Source organism: Brienomyrus brachyistius, chromosome 15, assembly GCF_023856365.1.
Source record: "Brienomyrus brachyistius isolate T26 chromosome 15, BBRACH_0.4, whole genome shotgun sequence".
Lineage (NCBI taxonomy): Eukaryota > Metazoa > Chordata > Actinopteri > Osteoglossiformes > Mormyridae > Brienomyrus > Brienomyrus brachyistius.
Window position 1 is genome coordinate 12214838 of NC_064547.1, and position 15595 is coordinate 12230432.

Below are 15595 nucleotides of genomic sequence, written 5' to 3' on the forward strand. Positions count from 1 at the left end.
TTTTACATTATTACGGTTGTACATGTGGAAACAAGACATTGCTCATTCTCTGCAAACAGCGTTTTCTTTTCAGCTTTCTATCTTATTTGTCAATTAAAGCAATTCATTTTATGCACAAAATGTAAAATTGTGACGAGGTGACAACTGTCAAATATTACAGGGGAAAAATGTCACTTACTGCCAGCAGTAATAGTAAAGCGGGACCTCAAGCCATTTTGACAGAAGGAACCGGGAAGTGTTCCTGACAGTGGTGGTGTTTTTGTTTTTTGCCCTTTCTGAACCTCCAAACTGTGCCATCAAGAATAGCAGAGAGTCTAATGTTGCGTCCGTTGAGGAAGCGGCTGTTTTATGACCTCAGCTTTCTCCTGTTTATACTTGTATGCCTTTGGTGGCATGTGGCTCCAGATAAGGAACCTGGCCGGATTCCTTCCACCTCAACTGCTTGCTCATTTTCTGAGTGGCTGTCCTTGCCGCAAATCCGTGTGGGAAGTAAACGCTTACTAAATGGCTTAACACTATGACTTGATGCCTTCACATATCAATCCACTTGCTATTCTATGTGCTAGTTTATTGAAGAAAGAAAAAATATAGCAGTTGAACAATTACCGGGTAGTGTTTTTTTTTCCAATATTGCAAAGAACACTTTTTTGAGACCAAAAGCAGATTCCTTCACGTTACGATTTCTGCATATGGATCCTCCCTGGCTAATTGGAATAGGGTGAGATATACACACTGATGATCTCTGCACTGTAATACTTGCAGATATTCTGCAGAGAAGAAAACATGTCTGACATGAAGTTTCCCCCAGTTTGGGCCTATATACATCACCCCCCATTTTCTGACTTTCATAAAGAAAGAGAGAGAAGAGGAGGAAGTTGAAGAGCTTGAGTAGAAATCACATCGAAAGATGCAAACTTTTCAGTTCCTCACTTATTTGCTGCTGATTCCTCCCACGGTTTATAGTGATGCTTATTCCTGTTAGATAAGTGGGTTTGCACTGCTGAACAATGCTGCAAGCCGCCCATCTCCTGAAAACAGCGTGCGTACCTCCAGGGGTGCTTAAAGAACAGGAGACCTACTTTCATTGGCTTCATGCAATCTGGATTTCTGTGGCATGACATTTTCACAGCCCCTTGTCAGTATGCTAGTTTCTCAAAACAAAACAAATGGCCATCAAATGTCGAGCCAAGCAAAACATGCCTTCTTGCTGAGAGTATTCCCCCGAAGGAAAATGGTTCAAAAACGTGTTGCAGATTGAGTACCCCATATACACGCGTGATGACATTGGAATTCCCGTTCATCTTGTCAGATTCCAGTTTCATTTCCTCCTTGTTCAAACATTTCAAATCTCGATCCTGACTTGCAGTTACTTTTAAAATCTTGTTTATTTTTCGCTCAATATGATGTTGGAATGTGTTCGAAGGCCACTTTGCATGAGGCGTATGGCTCAGGGGGTTAGGCCTCTGTACCTGTGAACGGAGAATTTCCAGTTCTGGTCTCATCCTCGTATCTCAGTTGCCTTCCACCCCAGTTATGAAGAGAGAGGTTAAACATAAATGTGCCAGATAAATGGCTGACCCTCCCCTCAAACATCAAACTTCATTCTATACTGTATGTGTGTCTTAAAAGGAGAGCGAGATGGGATAGCTGAAGCAAGATGGGAAAACTAAACAATTCCAGTGTACCTGTGCTTGTGGAAATGGCAAATAAAGCATCAGTTCTTGATTGTTTGTGTTTTTGAAGACTCGTGGGGAAGCATCACGTTTCCCTTAATGCTTCATGACCAACAGATGTACAGCCGTGATGAATTTGGCGTGAAATGTTTTACTTTCTCAGCTATATGATTATTTAGTATTGCCCGAACGCCTTTACCAATTTGGGTTCTTCAAAATGCAGTGCTTCCAACAGATTTCAGGGATGAGAGAAACACGTTTACATGGACAAGCCTCTCATACGTCTCATTATTTTTGGTGAGTTTCCAGTGTGGATTCCTGAGCCTTCAGGGTTTGAAGACATATTGGGCCTTTTTTTCTGCTGCTTCATTTGGTTCATTCGGCCCCTCATATGCAGCAGTCCATTGCGACATAACCCTGGCACAATAGGTCAACGCCCTTATGCCATTAAACATAACATAATACTTCTTTCAGAAATGACTCTGAGTAAAGCACAAGTGGAGCACAAGTATTCATTCAGTGTCATTTGACAATTGAAACTAATTTCAGTTCAATTCATTTCAATAAAATTTTTATATAGCGCCTTTCACAAGTCACCCCAAGGCGCTTTACATGGGTGTTTTGTGATACATTACAACATCATTAAGAGAGAATACAAAAAAGGGAAATGGTAGACAAATAAATGAAAGAAAGAAAACCATAAGAAATGGAGGAGAGTGTCAGGATCGCAGGTGATCAGACGGGCAGGTAGGCAGGGAAAGACGAGGCAGGCAGGCGAAAGTCGGGGAAACGGGGATTTAATAAGGGGCGGGACAGAACGGAGCAAAACAATGGCACTGACAACGACTAACATCAATGACGGACAAAACCAGGGCAAGACTGAAATAGAACTAAGACACGGCAGAATTACAAGACACAGCTGGGTACGATTGGGGAAGCACACGAGGATAATCAGGGGCGTGGCACACACGTGGATAATCAGGGGCGTGGCACACACGTGGATAATCAGGGGCGTGGCACACACGAGGATAATCAGGGGCGTGGCACACACGTGGATAATCAGGGGCGTGGCACACACGAGGATAATCAGGGGCGTGGCACACACGAGGATAATCAGGGGACGTGGCACACACGAGGATAATCAGGGGCGTGGCACACACGAGGATAATCAGGGGCGTGGCACACACGAGGATAATCAGGGGCGTGGCACACACGAGGATACTCAGGGGCGTGGCACACACGTGGATAATCAGGGGGCGTGGCACACGAGGATAATCAGGGGGCGTGGCACACACGAGGATAATCAGGGGCGTGGCACACACGAGGATAATCAGGGGGCGTGGCACACACGAGGATAATCAGGGGGCGTGGCACACACGAGGATACTCAGGGGCGTGGCACACACGAGGATAATCAGGGGGCGTGGCACACACGAGGATAATCAGGGGGCGTGGCACACACGAGGATAATCAGGGGGCGTGGCACACACGTGGATAATCAGGGACGTGGCACACAAGAGGATCGTACGAGCCGGGCATGACAGAGAGGGGGAGGATATGTTTTTATGTGGCCCGATGCAAGGTCTCCAATTCCTCAGGGTCACGGGACCACGGTGACCCACCGATGTTGCACAAGTGTCAAGAACTGGACAAACTGAAAAGCAAGGAGGCCCGAATCGCAAGGTGATTGTACATCAATCAAAAATACATAATCTAAAACGACATTGAGTAGAAATACTGGCATGATATGGAGACGTTTTATATACATGTTCTGTGATATACGAGGTTCTTTAGAAATAGTTTAAAACACTATGTAAACAGATTTTGCGGAGGCCCACTGTGGATGTGGTGTTTACGCCCATCTGCTCTTTGCCTTATTTCAGAAACATCGGAATGCTTGTGAGCTCACTGCAGTTAAACAAAGTTCAGTGCAGACAGCCTGGATTCCTGACTTTGTTCCCCCTGATATTAGATGAACTTCATTCTGAAGCATAAAAGGATATTTCAGAATCAGAATCCTTTTTATTAGCCAAGTATTCTTCCATACACGGAATTTGCCTTGATGGTGCTTTTAGAAGACATTACAAAAAACATACAACAATTATCAAAGGTATGTACAGAGAGTAATAAACACTAGATTGGCAATTGGGTAATGTGATAATTATGGTAATGATGATAGTGATATGGTTAAACGTAATGTTTCGGTACAGTGAGTTCCTGAGAGAGATTTTTAATCAAACCGTTGTGAGAGTCTTCGGTTGAGGCACCAAAGAGAACCATGTGACACAGGAAGTGGTGGAAGGATAGGGACTGTTTTTCAGGATATTGGAGGGAGTGGAGTGTTTCAAGGTCAGTTCAAGGGCAACACAGCGAAATAAAACAGGTGTCCAGTAGTGGGAAGGGGTACAATGGTGTATGCAGCAGTTGAGTTGTAAAAATATTTCATGGGCAACTGTAGGAGTAAAATAAAATTTGCCGGGGGGGGGGATGATCACACAGTTCAGATGAAATTGTTTCAGACAGGAGTTTGCCAGTTGAGCACCTCTGATGTAGGCCTAGTAGATATACCATTACATCAGTGTTTCCCAGTTTGGTCCTCAGGGACCCACAGACAGTTTACATTTTTTTAAGAGGGAAGAAAGATGTTGCCTATCTGGCAGGGAGCAAAAACACAAAAACAAGGATCAATTTTAGGTCCCAAAGGCCCAAATTGGGAAACATTGCAGTACATGGTTGAAATTACACAAAATAATTAAGGAGGATGCGAGGGTGATGGTGTATTTTCACAGGGGATGGTTTTAGTAATTTTTTTGCCAATGGGGAGGATAGTATCCACGTGCATGTCCTTGTATAGGTTGCGGGGACCAAATTATATATAACTGGTAATGCAGAGTTAAATTGAATGAATATGCCTGTTACCTGATTTTTCTGATGGGTGTCTGTGAGCCGTAGGATTTATACGAATCGCTTTACAGTCTAGGTGTCAGAACTGAAGAACTGATTGCCATCATGGCTTCTGCCAGCTGACATATTACATTTGCTCTTAAAGAAATTCCTGTGCAACCTTTTCTACTTCGTTCCATAATATCCTTTGGATTCGCATAACAAGGGTGTTGGCTTCTCTTGCTCGCAGCTTTATTGACCTTCAGGGGGAAATTTTGATGTCCTGCAGCATTAAAAAAGTATGTAACTCGCAGCCCAATGCTCCCCCCCCCCCAAGAATACTACGATTAACATGAAAAACAGCTGAAGTTTATAAGACGGGACAGAGATAATAGTGAGGTAGAAAGCTACTTTGTAAACATGCAAGGTGCCTAATTTAGGGCAGCAGGAACTGTACTGTGGTGAGTCAGAGAGATTAATGTTTTACAGATGCTTTACAGAAGCAATGGGGAGCCACTTCAGCCACCACCACTGTGTAACACCCAGGTGGATGATGCAACAGCAGCCATTCTGCGTCAGTACGTTCAGCACACAGTAGCTAAGATGCTGAAGCGGCAGGAGAGAATTCACCAGTTGGATATAGGGGATGATTTGGAAGCCAGGTTTTAAATGGCCACTGTTTCAAAACATGGGTTTGTGTCCCCTGACCTGGGTGGGGTTAGGAAACATGGAGACACCACTGAGCGTCAGTATCCACAAAGGAACATCAGAATCAGTCATGAATCTCATAGACACGAATTTGTGGATGAAGCTGCAGGTACCTCTGCTGGGAGCTGGAAGGGTTGAAATACATGTTCGATGTTGCAGGTTCAATGGTTAAAAAAAAATGGTAAAAATTCTGTGGCTTTTGTTTCCTCTGTATTCATGGCACACTCAGACATTGTTGTACTGAAACAATGCACATCTGCTGCTGCTGCTAATATTAATAACAATAACAATAATGATAATAACAGCAACAGTGTTGTATTATGATATATCTTAAGCAGTCCATGTCCCTTGAAAGAGCACTTTGTTCTTATTACATATAACACCAGTTGTGTTTGTATTACGGGGCTAAATCTGCAACTTAATAACGATGGCTGCAGGGAAAGCTGCTCTCATTCAAGGTGAAAGAAGATCTCACTTTTGTATTTAGAGGATTTATTTTGATGTGATGAACATTCCAAAAAAAATCACTGACAGGCGGAGAGTCAACACCTTAGAATGGTGCGCCAATGTTTCCCAGAATGATCCCTTTGAAGATGGCATTAATGATACTTCATCTGCAGCTAGAAAGTGACATGAAAGAGAATATGAGAAGTGGAAATCTTATTGGCTGCTAAAAATAGACTGCAATTATTAATAGGAGGATAAAGGCCGTCTAGATACAATGACTGTCTGTCTGTGTGTTCGTGTGGTTGTGGTGTGTGTTATTTACACACACACACACACACACTCCATTTTTCAGTCCCCACAAGGAAAATTTGAATTTTATAAACATCTGTGACTGCAATCAAAAAACTACAAATGTCTAAAGTCTTTTATTTTGTTTGGTTGCTTATGGTTAAGGTTAGGGCTGGGTTGGGGTTAATTAGGGTTGTGTGTTGATATGTGTGCATGTCTGTGTGGGGCCGTCCAGTGCTTACATCACATTTGAGGCAACCAGCCTGCTTCCCTGGGCAATCCTCTCCTCCTCTGGCTCCAGGCCTCACTGTTGTACAATCTGTAGTTGTATTTACATGGGGTGTGGTAAAACACGGTAGGCCTGCTGCACCCAAACAGAGGATTGGTCCCTCTTCCTGGCGATCACCCCCTGCCCATGGGCATTGACAGCTGAACAGATGCATCATCCGTAATGGGACACTGCATCGGTGCAGTTCACAGCATAAAACAAGTCTTTGTGTGCGCTGAAGTATTCACAATCACCCCTGCATCTGTCGACCAGTACACAGCATCCTCTATAATAAAGGCCTGGATCCAGCTAATTGCGTAATGAGATTAGGGGGGCTATTAACAGCTAGGTGAGCTGGGCTTCATCAAGGGCTGGGTTCCTCCCAACACATGTGACGAAAATACTTGAAACCTGAAACTTGAAACTTGAGCGACGAGGCGGGTGAGGTCACGGCTTGCCTTCCTTCGTGTATGGCAGCTTGCAGTCAGACGGGGAACGCAGACGATGCTGAGGATTTAAAAGCGTGAAGAATCCAGCCGTTTCCAGCTCTCGATGTTTTTGTTCGGCAGTGCGATTGGATGACTGTTTAGGGCAGGGATTACAGGATAGGCGCGGATGATGAGTGAATCTGGAGAAGCCCAGAGACAGCAAATCCGGAGAGCTCACACGGCACAGAGTACCTGTGTTCCGTCTGTGGCTCTGGGCCCTCCTCTTCCTCCTCCCCGTGCCCTCGATACGGGATCAGGAACTCAGGGGCTGATGCGACTCTGTCGACTCGCTCAGTGTCGTGGCAGCTGACCCCGGGATCAGAGGCGGGAGAGGACGCCAAGCTGGGCCAAGACTGTGCAGAGCCAGGTGCCATGGATCATGGGCAGGGCTCACGCCGACGGGGTGAGTGGTACCTCCAGTGACCCACTTATCTTTCTTCATCCGACCACCCCGACGTCACCCTCACCACGATCCTCATCAGGCCACGGAACCCCACCTGGCCCCATTTGCCTCATGAAGGCTTCATTCTCCTCTTGGATGACCTCTACGGACCCAGACAGGTCGTGGTCCTTTTTGGGGGAGTCATAAGGAGCACAAGCTGCCTGGCATTTTGTCATCGTCACTCTCAGCCAGTACCCTGCACAGGTGCGGTCATCAGCATGCACACCTGCTTTAGTTGCTTAGTGGTATCATAAATAACAAGTATCATAAATAGTAATTTATTGCTATAGAAACGGCGATCCCTAACCTCTTACCCAAACTCTCACCCTATGCAATCACAGCTTTTTCCATCCATGCCTTTTTCAATTTCATTTTTTCCCCCTCAAATATATTATGCTTATTGCATGTAAAAGGAGTTTAATTCAGCCCCCTTAGTAGATTTAGAGAGTGACATTGTAGCTGAGGACTACTTGCCTCGTGCCTACCGTTGTCTGACCTGTGGGTGGGTTTAGCTGCCTGCCCCCAATTTCTTTAGGTGATGTTAAGTCACCCGATGATTGGGGTGAAGTGTTGAGTGTCACTGGTTTGAGATTTTCTGATTTGTAATGCAAATACTACATTGCTGTTTCATGTACAGTAAGATTTAACATTAGCCGTGATTGCTACATGGTCTTGTGTAATAAAGGAAAATGGCATGTATACGTGATACAACACGGGCACTAAATTTACAGTCACACTGCGTCTGGTGCCATGAGGTATTTCCTTTGCATGTGGCATATCAGAAGTTTCATTCCAATATTTATTTCTGGAGACTCCCAGCTTTTTCTCCCTGTACCCCTGTATAAGGGTGATTTTCACCTGGGACAGGTGCTGCAGTTCTGTGTGCTTTGTGCTTCAGCGGATCCCCTTAAGGAAATCTGAGCTATCTGCAGCTATAGTGTTAGTCTATGCACCCATTTGGGTCTGGATATTACTGTATTATATTTATAATATAAGGTGTCCACTTGACACACAGGATTGAGGCTATGTCATTTAGATAAGCTTAATTTCAGCATGAAATTCTAATTAGTTGGTTTTTAAATCAGTCCATTTGTTTGTCATTGCCTTTGGTTATATATTGTGCTAAATATCTAGAGATTATTTACTTCTACCTATGTATACAGCAATTATTTTCACTTATATACAATATTCAGGCTTGAATTATTGATCTTGACTGTTATGTGGTCATGATTTTTATATTTATTTTATGGGAGTTACTGAAGTAGCTATTAAAATAGCTTTGAAAATTGTGTTGAATTTCCCTTGAGTTTTATCAGTCTTCAGGTCAGTTACTTGGTGATTATTGAATTATGAAATGCTCATGTTGATGATATGCGGAGGCCTTGCAGTCTGAAACTGGGCCTTAGAAAAAAATCTACGTTTTATTGATATTCCTACATCTGGTGATGTATACATGGTCATGTATAACTTTTTTCAAGAAAATGTAATCTGCAGGAGTCACTTCAGGAATTCCTCGGTTTAAGGCACTTTTCATGATAAGCTCAGAAAAACAATTATTTTTATGTTTTAAATCATGGGAGGAACAATCAGGCTTTGCTCATAAAACTACTCCCTTAATGACATTCATGCAAAGCTGTTTGCTGCCCTGTGTTTGGTGGTTATAAACCAGCCATGTTTTCCTTACTGAAACTGAGGCGTGAAAGAGTCCTCTTGTTCTGAGAAAAATATAAATATTTCAAGCATTACAATGCAAAACCTAACTGTCGAGAATGTGACCGATCATCACAGGTATTAAATAATGAAGACACTTATTACTTATTTATTATTTTATAAATAGCCCTGAAAAACAAAAACAAGGCAGAATTATGAGCCGTGATCCATGGTAGAATGTCTTTGCATGCATGGAAGTGTTCATTGACACTGATGAGATGCTATTCAAGTGAGGTATGAATGTTGAGTCATAAGCATGTAATTTATTGCAGAATTAAATGTTGAATTACTAATGGATGCTTTGATACCAAAAGGATTATTCTTCTCGGGTGGAAGGTTAAATTTAGGAGACACAGAAGGAATGAATGGGGCGTTTTTGAAAAAACAGCTGCAGGTGCAAATAATAAAAAAAAAAAACAGCTAAATCAGTTTGCTGCGTGGTGAACTGAGTCAGGCTCCTGCAGGGGGAGGCCTGCGACGGGGCAACTTTAACAAGGGTCTTCATTCTGGCTTCCAGTAACTTACAAGCCTTACTGGGGACATGCCAGTTCTGTACGTCTTTTGGGGACAGGGGGAGATGGATTTTGGCATATGCGTGGGTGGGAGAATGGAACAAGAGCTGAAAGGGGCTTTGGGTGATGGAAGGAGACCTGCACGGACCTGGGAGTGTGCGCTGGGGGTGACAGGAAAGGAATACTATGAAGGAATGCTATATACTTGTCGAGAGGGAGTCACAGGTGAGTGAGCTGAGTGAGTGGGCCCCTCACCACATGACATCCAGCAACTTACCCCGCCTTACAATCATGGGCCAAAGCACAGCAATTAATGTGCTCCATTTGTGCAAAGACAAAATCCCAGTTATTAATCCCTCCATAATCCAATGCCATTTTTTTACCCATAACAGCACTGCTTTCCATCTGAATTTCTCAATGAAGATGTTTTGAAGTTTGTCATGCCATACCATACTGTTATCATGTTGCTATGATTGGTATTATGTCATATTTCAGATATCCATATGTTCAGTGCTAGGACTGCCTTTTAGTATGGACTTCAGATAATTGTAATATTGCCATCAGAACTTGTGCACTATGTTCGAACTTCAAGTGCTATTAGGGCAAAAATGTTACCCTTAAGGAGATTGTGTGTGTGTATATATGTGTTATGTATATATTACATTGTGGAGACTAAATGTCTGGTTATTTTGATGTTGTGGGGGGTCATTTTTATAAACTAATTTTTATAAAAATATGTAACTGTAATCAAACTGAAAATGGCAGAAGTCTTGTATTTTGTTTGGTTACTTATGGTTAGGGTTGGGTAGGGGGTCAGGTTGTCATTGTTGGTATTAGGGTTTTGTCCACAGAAATGAATGAATACATATGTGTGTGTGTCTGTGTGTTTGTCTGTTTTTCTGTCACCCTGTTGGGGGGGGGTTCCTTCAGATATGATCTCTGCTGACATTAGCCCTGGGCACCTTGATCTTCATAGAGGAGCTCTGGGAATGCCACCTTCCTATTTGATGCCTGCTGGTTGTGAAGTCCCCCCCCCCACACATACACACACACCGGCACAAAGCGGCCCACACTGCTCTCCAGTCAATTTGGACCAACAAAAGTGAATCCTCTTCTGAGGATCTTCATGCCTGAGGTGGAATCTCACCAAACACAGCTCACAAAGGATATGAGCTGCCCATTGTCTGTGCTGGGAACGTCGAACAGGGTTTGGTGGGCAGGTGGGACGTTAAGGGCTATCGTCCTGTAACTGGGTCACAGTGCCCCCCATTATATTAAATTAAATTGTGTCTCATGGGGATTTGTCATACTGACTGCATTTTTTTCCTTGTCTATTCTTTTGAATTTAAGAGGTTCCCTTGTTAGTACAGGGACTTTGGTATCCCACTGTCCCAGAGTCCGATTTCATTCTCACAATCATGTTTTCCATGTGGCTGTGAGCTCCACATGTGAGATGTCACCTGGAAAACTGAGAATCCTAGAGGCGCCGGCAGCAGTGTCAGCACCACATTCTCATGACAGGCAACAATTTTCAGTAACCATATTCTCATGCTGTGATGAATGACCCCCCAAACCATATTAAAATGGTTTTCAAAAAGTCTGAATTACTGGACTATGCAGATATCCTGAAACCGTTGTGGTTTCTCGCCACGTGCTTTCAACATTTCTTCATTTCAGTCCATAAAAAACTGTGAAGAAAGCATGCAGTAAAAATCCACGTGATTATAACCAGCTGAACATCCTCCTCTAATTTACAATATCAGCCGTTTTCTTCTTGATCAATTCTCCAACCCTGTGTAGAGTTTTCATGTTGTCCCGATTTTTGCTGTGGGTAACCAAGTTTCCCTCCACAGTACAGAAAGACGTGTGAAAGTGCAAGTGTGTCCTGTGAGGGTCTGCCATCCCATGCAGGGTGTCCCCTGCCTTGTGCTCTGATTTTCCTGGGAGAGACTGCATGTGTACTGAATCACATTTTTATTAAAGAAATTTTGTAGGTTTGCAAGTCAGACTCTTGATTCTGACTAGGAAACATGAGTAAAATGGTGGCAAAGTGGAATGAGCGTTAAGGAACCAAAACACATGAAAATTTTATGCTCAGCTTTTAAGGCAGATGCACGCTTCAGTGGAAGCCAATGGAAATGCAGGTGGGGCCTTCTGGAAAAGTGCTACCGCACTGCAGATCCTGAAGATAGGTTTACCACGGTACGGACATTTCTAGAAATTTGCGTAAGAAGTCACCGATCACCTGTCATAGTGGCAGTTGGCCACTAGCACACCCAAACCAAAATACGCCAATCCCCCCTGGCGCCCTGTCCAGCCTTTTGCAAAACCAGTGGCTTTGGCGCTTGATTCATTGGGTGGGCTGATGTCCAAACCATTAATTCCCACGCAGGGCTCCCCAGTGGTAAAAATGTAAAGCAGGAGTCGATGCGGGTCACAAACTTAACCCACCACCCTCATTCCAAGAGGATTTCTCCAGAGTTGGATTTGCTATAATTACAGCCTCAGAATACATGAAGTGTCTCCCAGTGCATGACATTGTTCTCTGACAGTGTCTTTTGCATGGTGGGGCTGTTTTTCCTGTGTGCTTGCTTGGATAATTTTGCTCTTTTGGTTCAGGTCATCTCCACACCCTCCCTGCTGTCCAAGGACACATGGAATGGCTTTCAGTATGATTACTTTACAGCTTAGGGTGGAAGCCTCTTATTAAGCTCTTACGGGGGTCGTTTGGCAAAACATGGATAAGGTACAGATAAAAGCTCATGATGCCAGCGGTTGCCGAGGAAATCCCTCACGAATGAGGCTACTCCATGAGATTTTCTAGGAATTCTGGGAAACCTGATTCTTACTTGAGCTGTGGAGCCTTACATAGATTGGGGTCTTGTTCCTCATTGTCCTCATTTTCGTTTTCAGTTTTCAAGTCAAGACTGACTTCGGTTTGCTTAGCAGATGCTTTCATCCGCAGTGTCATTTTGAATGGCCAAATCCCCCTCAGTGTTGTCACTGTCCTGCGTCTTCAGTTTTCTCTGTTTATATTTTTAAGGCCTTTTGTGTAAATGTTTTACTGATCCATCCGTGGCAGTGTTTCCTAACCCAGTCCTCCTGGTTACAACAAAAACAAAACTGAAAAGATGCAACTGAAACTGAGACTGGTCTCATTGTTGATGATCATTAAGGATGTTGAAGGATTTTTGTGATCAACAGCCCATGCAGATTTGTTTTATAGATCTGGTGTATTTTGTCTGGCTTCATTTTCCAGTTTCTTTGGCTTTATAATTTAAAAGAATATAATATCCATCGGGGGTGGTGTGGTGGTGCAGCGGTTAGCAGTGTTGCCTCACACGTCTGGGACCCGGGTTTGAGTCTCCGCCTGGGTTACATGTGTGTGGAGTTTGCATGTTCTCCCCATGTCATTGTGGGGTTTCCTCCGGGTACTCCGGTTTCCCCCCACAGTCCAAAAACATGCTGAGGCTAATTGGAGTTGCTAAATTGCGCGTAGGGGTACATGTGTGAGTGAATGGTGTGTGAGTGTGCCCTGCAATGGGCTGGCTTCCCATCCTGGGTTGTTCCCTGCCTCGTGCCCATTGCTTCCGGGATAGGCTCCGGACCCCCCGCGACCCAGTAGGATAAGCAGTTTGGAAAATGGATGGATATATATCCGTCCATCCATTTTACAAACCGCTTATCCTACTTATCCTGCTGGAGTTAGCAACTCCAATTATCCTCAGCTAGTGCTCAGAAGTGCTAACCACTGCACCACCATGCCGACCCTATACTATGCATGAGGTCGTTAATTTTCTAATTTTATTTTGTTGTTGCTAGCAGGAGATGGCATTCCAAAGGAAAGCAGTCCATTCATCAACAACACAGACAACGACACAGGAACCCTCTACGATAGGAAGAACATGGCTCTCTTTGAGGTATCTTCCAGCATGTGAAGTATAAAATCATACCACCATATTCTGTGTTTTTCTGATGCCTCTTTTGCTCTACGATAGTGTCAGTTGGTGTCTGTTTTTTTGTGAATTTTTTTTAAGACTGCGTAACACCGAGTTGGGGAGAAATGAGTAGGACAGACTGCCGCCTTTTTCAAGAAGATAAAATGGGCATTGGGCCATGGGTGGGGTTCAGGGTCTAGGTTCGTGTTCTAGGATCGAGAGCAAAACCAAAACCTGGTTGCATACCATCATAAATGAGATACAGGTGAATATGTGGGCTTGTCACCTGACTTTACCCCACATTCCCCCTCCCCATCTTATGAGTTACTTTCAAATATATAGCCAATGCTTGCTTTTGTGAGAAATGTATCCTGTCTAAAGGTTCTAGGTTAGGGGTGTCTAATCACTGATCTGCAGGCAGTACTGGCCTCTGGCCAATATTTCACCGGGCTCCAGAAGACTTGGGTATATGCGATTTTTTTTTAGTATATTTTTGTACACATTTGCCTGCTCGGCAAGTTTTATAACATACTGCATAGTCTGGTACAAGGACAGGAAAAGTTAAGAAATCTCTGTTCTAGGTGAATACCATGTACTACACTGGTTCTAACTGATTGGCCACCTGGAGTACTATTTCTTTTGAGTTCATTTGCTGTATGGTGTTGAGCAAGATTCCAGCTGCTCAATTCACCAATAAAATACTGGGTTCAACATTACATTACAACTTAAGTATGCTAGCATGTGCAATGTTGCTTATTCAGTGGATCAAAGACCTCACGGCCCTTTGGTTCTGTCCCTGGCTTTAGCCTTTCTTACCGCAAAAATGTCCATTTTCATCTTATAGTGTATAAATAAAGTAAATGACAGGGTATTGAACATATTTCTGTATTCCTTCATGAATCTGGAAGAACCCTGTGTCTAGGGAGTTATTCTTGGGTCACAAATCCAAGTGTTTTCTTAAATTTTGACTTGTTTTTCTGCTCAGAATTATGACTTTATATACAAAAAGCTGTAAAAGGTCCTGTACTGTGCAATTAAAGGGAGCTGCTGGAGCCATTTCACGTGACGGGGGCAGGTCCGGGCCGCGGGGAGCCCAGCGTATCTGTAACAGCCCTGACTTTGGTTCTGCAGGAGGAAATGGACAGTAACCCCATGGTCTCGTCACTGCTCAGCAATCTGGCCAACTACACCAACCTCACCCAGGGGGTCATCGAACACGAGGAGGAGGATGACAATGAGGGCCAGAAGAAGAAGACTGTCAAGGTGGCCGCTCTTGCTGTAGTCCTCTGATTCTTTCCTTTTTGAGATGGCCAGTTTCAAGTTGTCTTGTCCAAGTCTTGGGCGTAATTGCATATCTGAAATTATTCTTGAATACAAAAGGCTTAAGCACCATCTTACCCGATCTCTGTAAAACTGCTGAAACCACTTCCGCATTGTAACTTTCCCCAGTTTTCCCCAGCGAGAAAGCAGAGAGCAGCAAGAATGTTGTCCCTCCATTAATAGCCTTGTCCATTTACTTCCTTTTCATGCTGGGGCTTCTGGGAAAGGTTTCCACATGAGAGGTGCCGGCATCTCCATACAAGTGACACGCAACTCGCTTCCCCCTGAAATGTACCTCTAAGCCATAAGGATTGGGTCCGTGGCAAAGCGATGTGGGTTATGTTTCACTAAGCATTTTGAAACAAAGCATGCAGGAAATAGCATTAAATTGCTGCTGATAGCCTGCAGTCTTCCCTGGCTTTTTGCAGTGCATTGCATATTGGAGGAAGGGGGGACTCAGAGACTCGGATATCCTCCTGAGATCCGGGAAAAGTTATTACTATTCATTAAAATATTGATTTCACAGGAAGAGGAAGTTGGCAAGGTCACACCCCTGCAGACGTGATGTGTTATGTTAAAGCCCTAACTGCCCTCTTTAAGGAAAAATAGGACTTAGAGTGGCACGTATAGAATGACAGATATCAGCAAAACACAATGTCCGTTACAGGGGACATTAAAGAATTTAATTTGGTTCTCTGAAGTATATAGCTGCTGTTCCTAGTAGCTGCATACAATGAAAAGAGGCGTTATTTAACTCTGCCACATTGTCACAGTTACACTAATAGTACTCCTGAATGCCCTTTTGTATTCATTGTGTGGAGAGCTCTGATTGGCCAGAGAAGAAGAAGGTTTTTCTGAGTAGGGAGTGCATATAACTTCTGAAATAGTTTCATAACAGAAGCATACAAACAGTACTACT

The 15595-nt window shown here is 43.7% G+C and overlaps 1 protein-coding gene across 11 annotated transcripts in view; it reads left to right on the forward strand.

Moving 5' to 3' along the window:
- Positions 1–15595, forward strand: part of slc12a7b (solute carrier family 12 member 7b) — a 53504-nt gene that overhangs the window by 16023 nt on the left and 21886 nt on the right. For 5 of the 11 annotated variants that reach the window (XM_048976863.1, XM_048976861.1, XM_048976869.1 and 2 more), the window contains exons 2-4: positions 7050–7157; positions 13241–13338; positions 14488–14619. In XM_048976863.1, the coding sequence (XP_048832820.1) occupies positions 7050–7157; positions 13241–13338; positions 14488–14619 (338 nt within the window). The remainder of the gene's footprint in view (positions 1–7049; positions 7158–13240; positions 13339–14487; positions 14620–15595) is intronic. The other 6 variants (XM_048976862.1, XM_048976865.1, XM_048976867.1 and 3 more) reach the window with 3 other exon arrangements.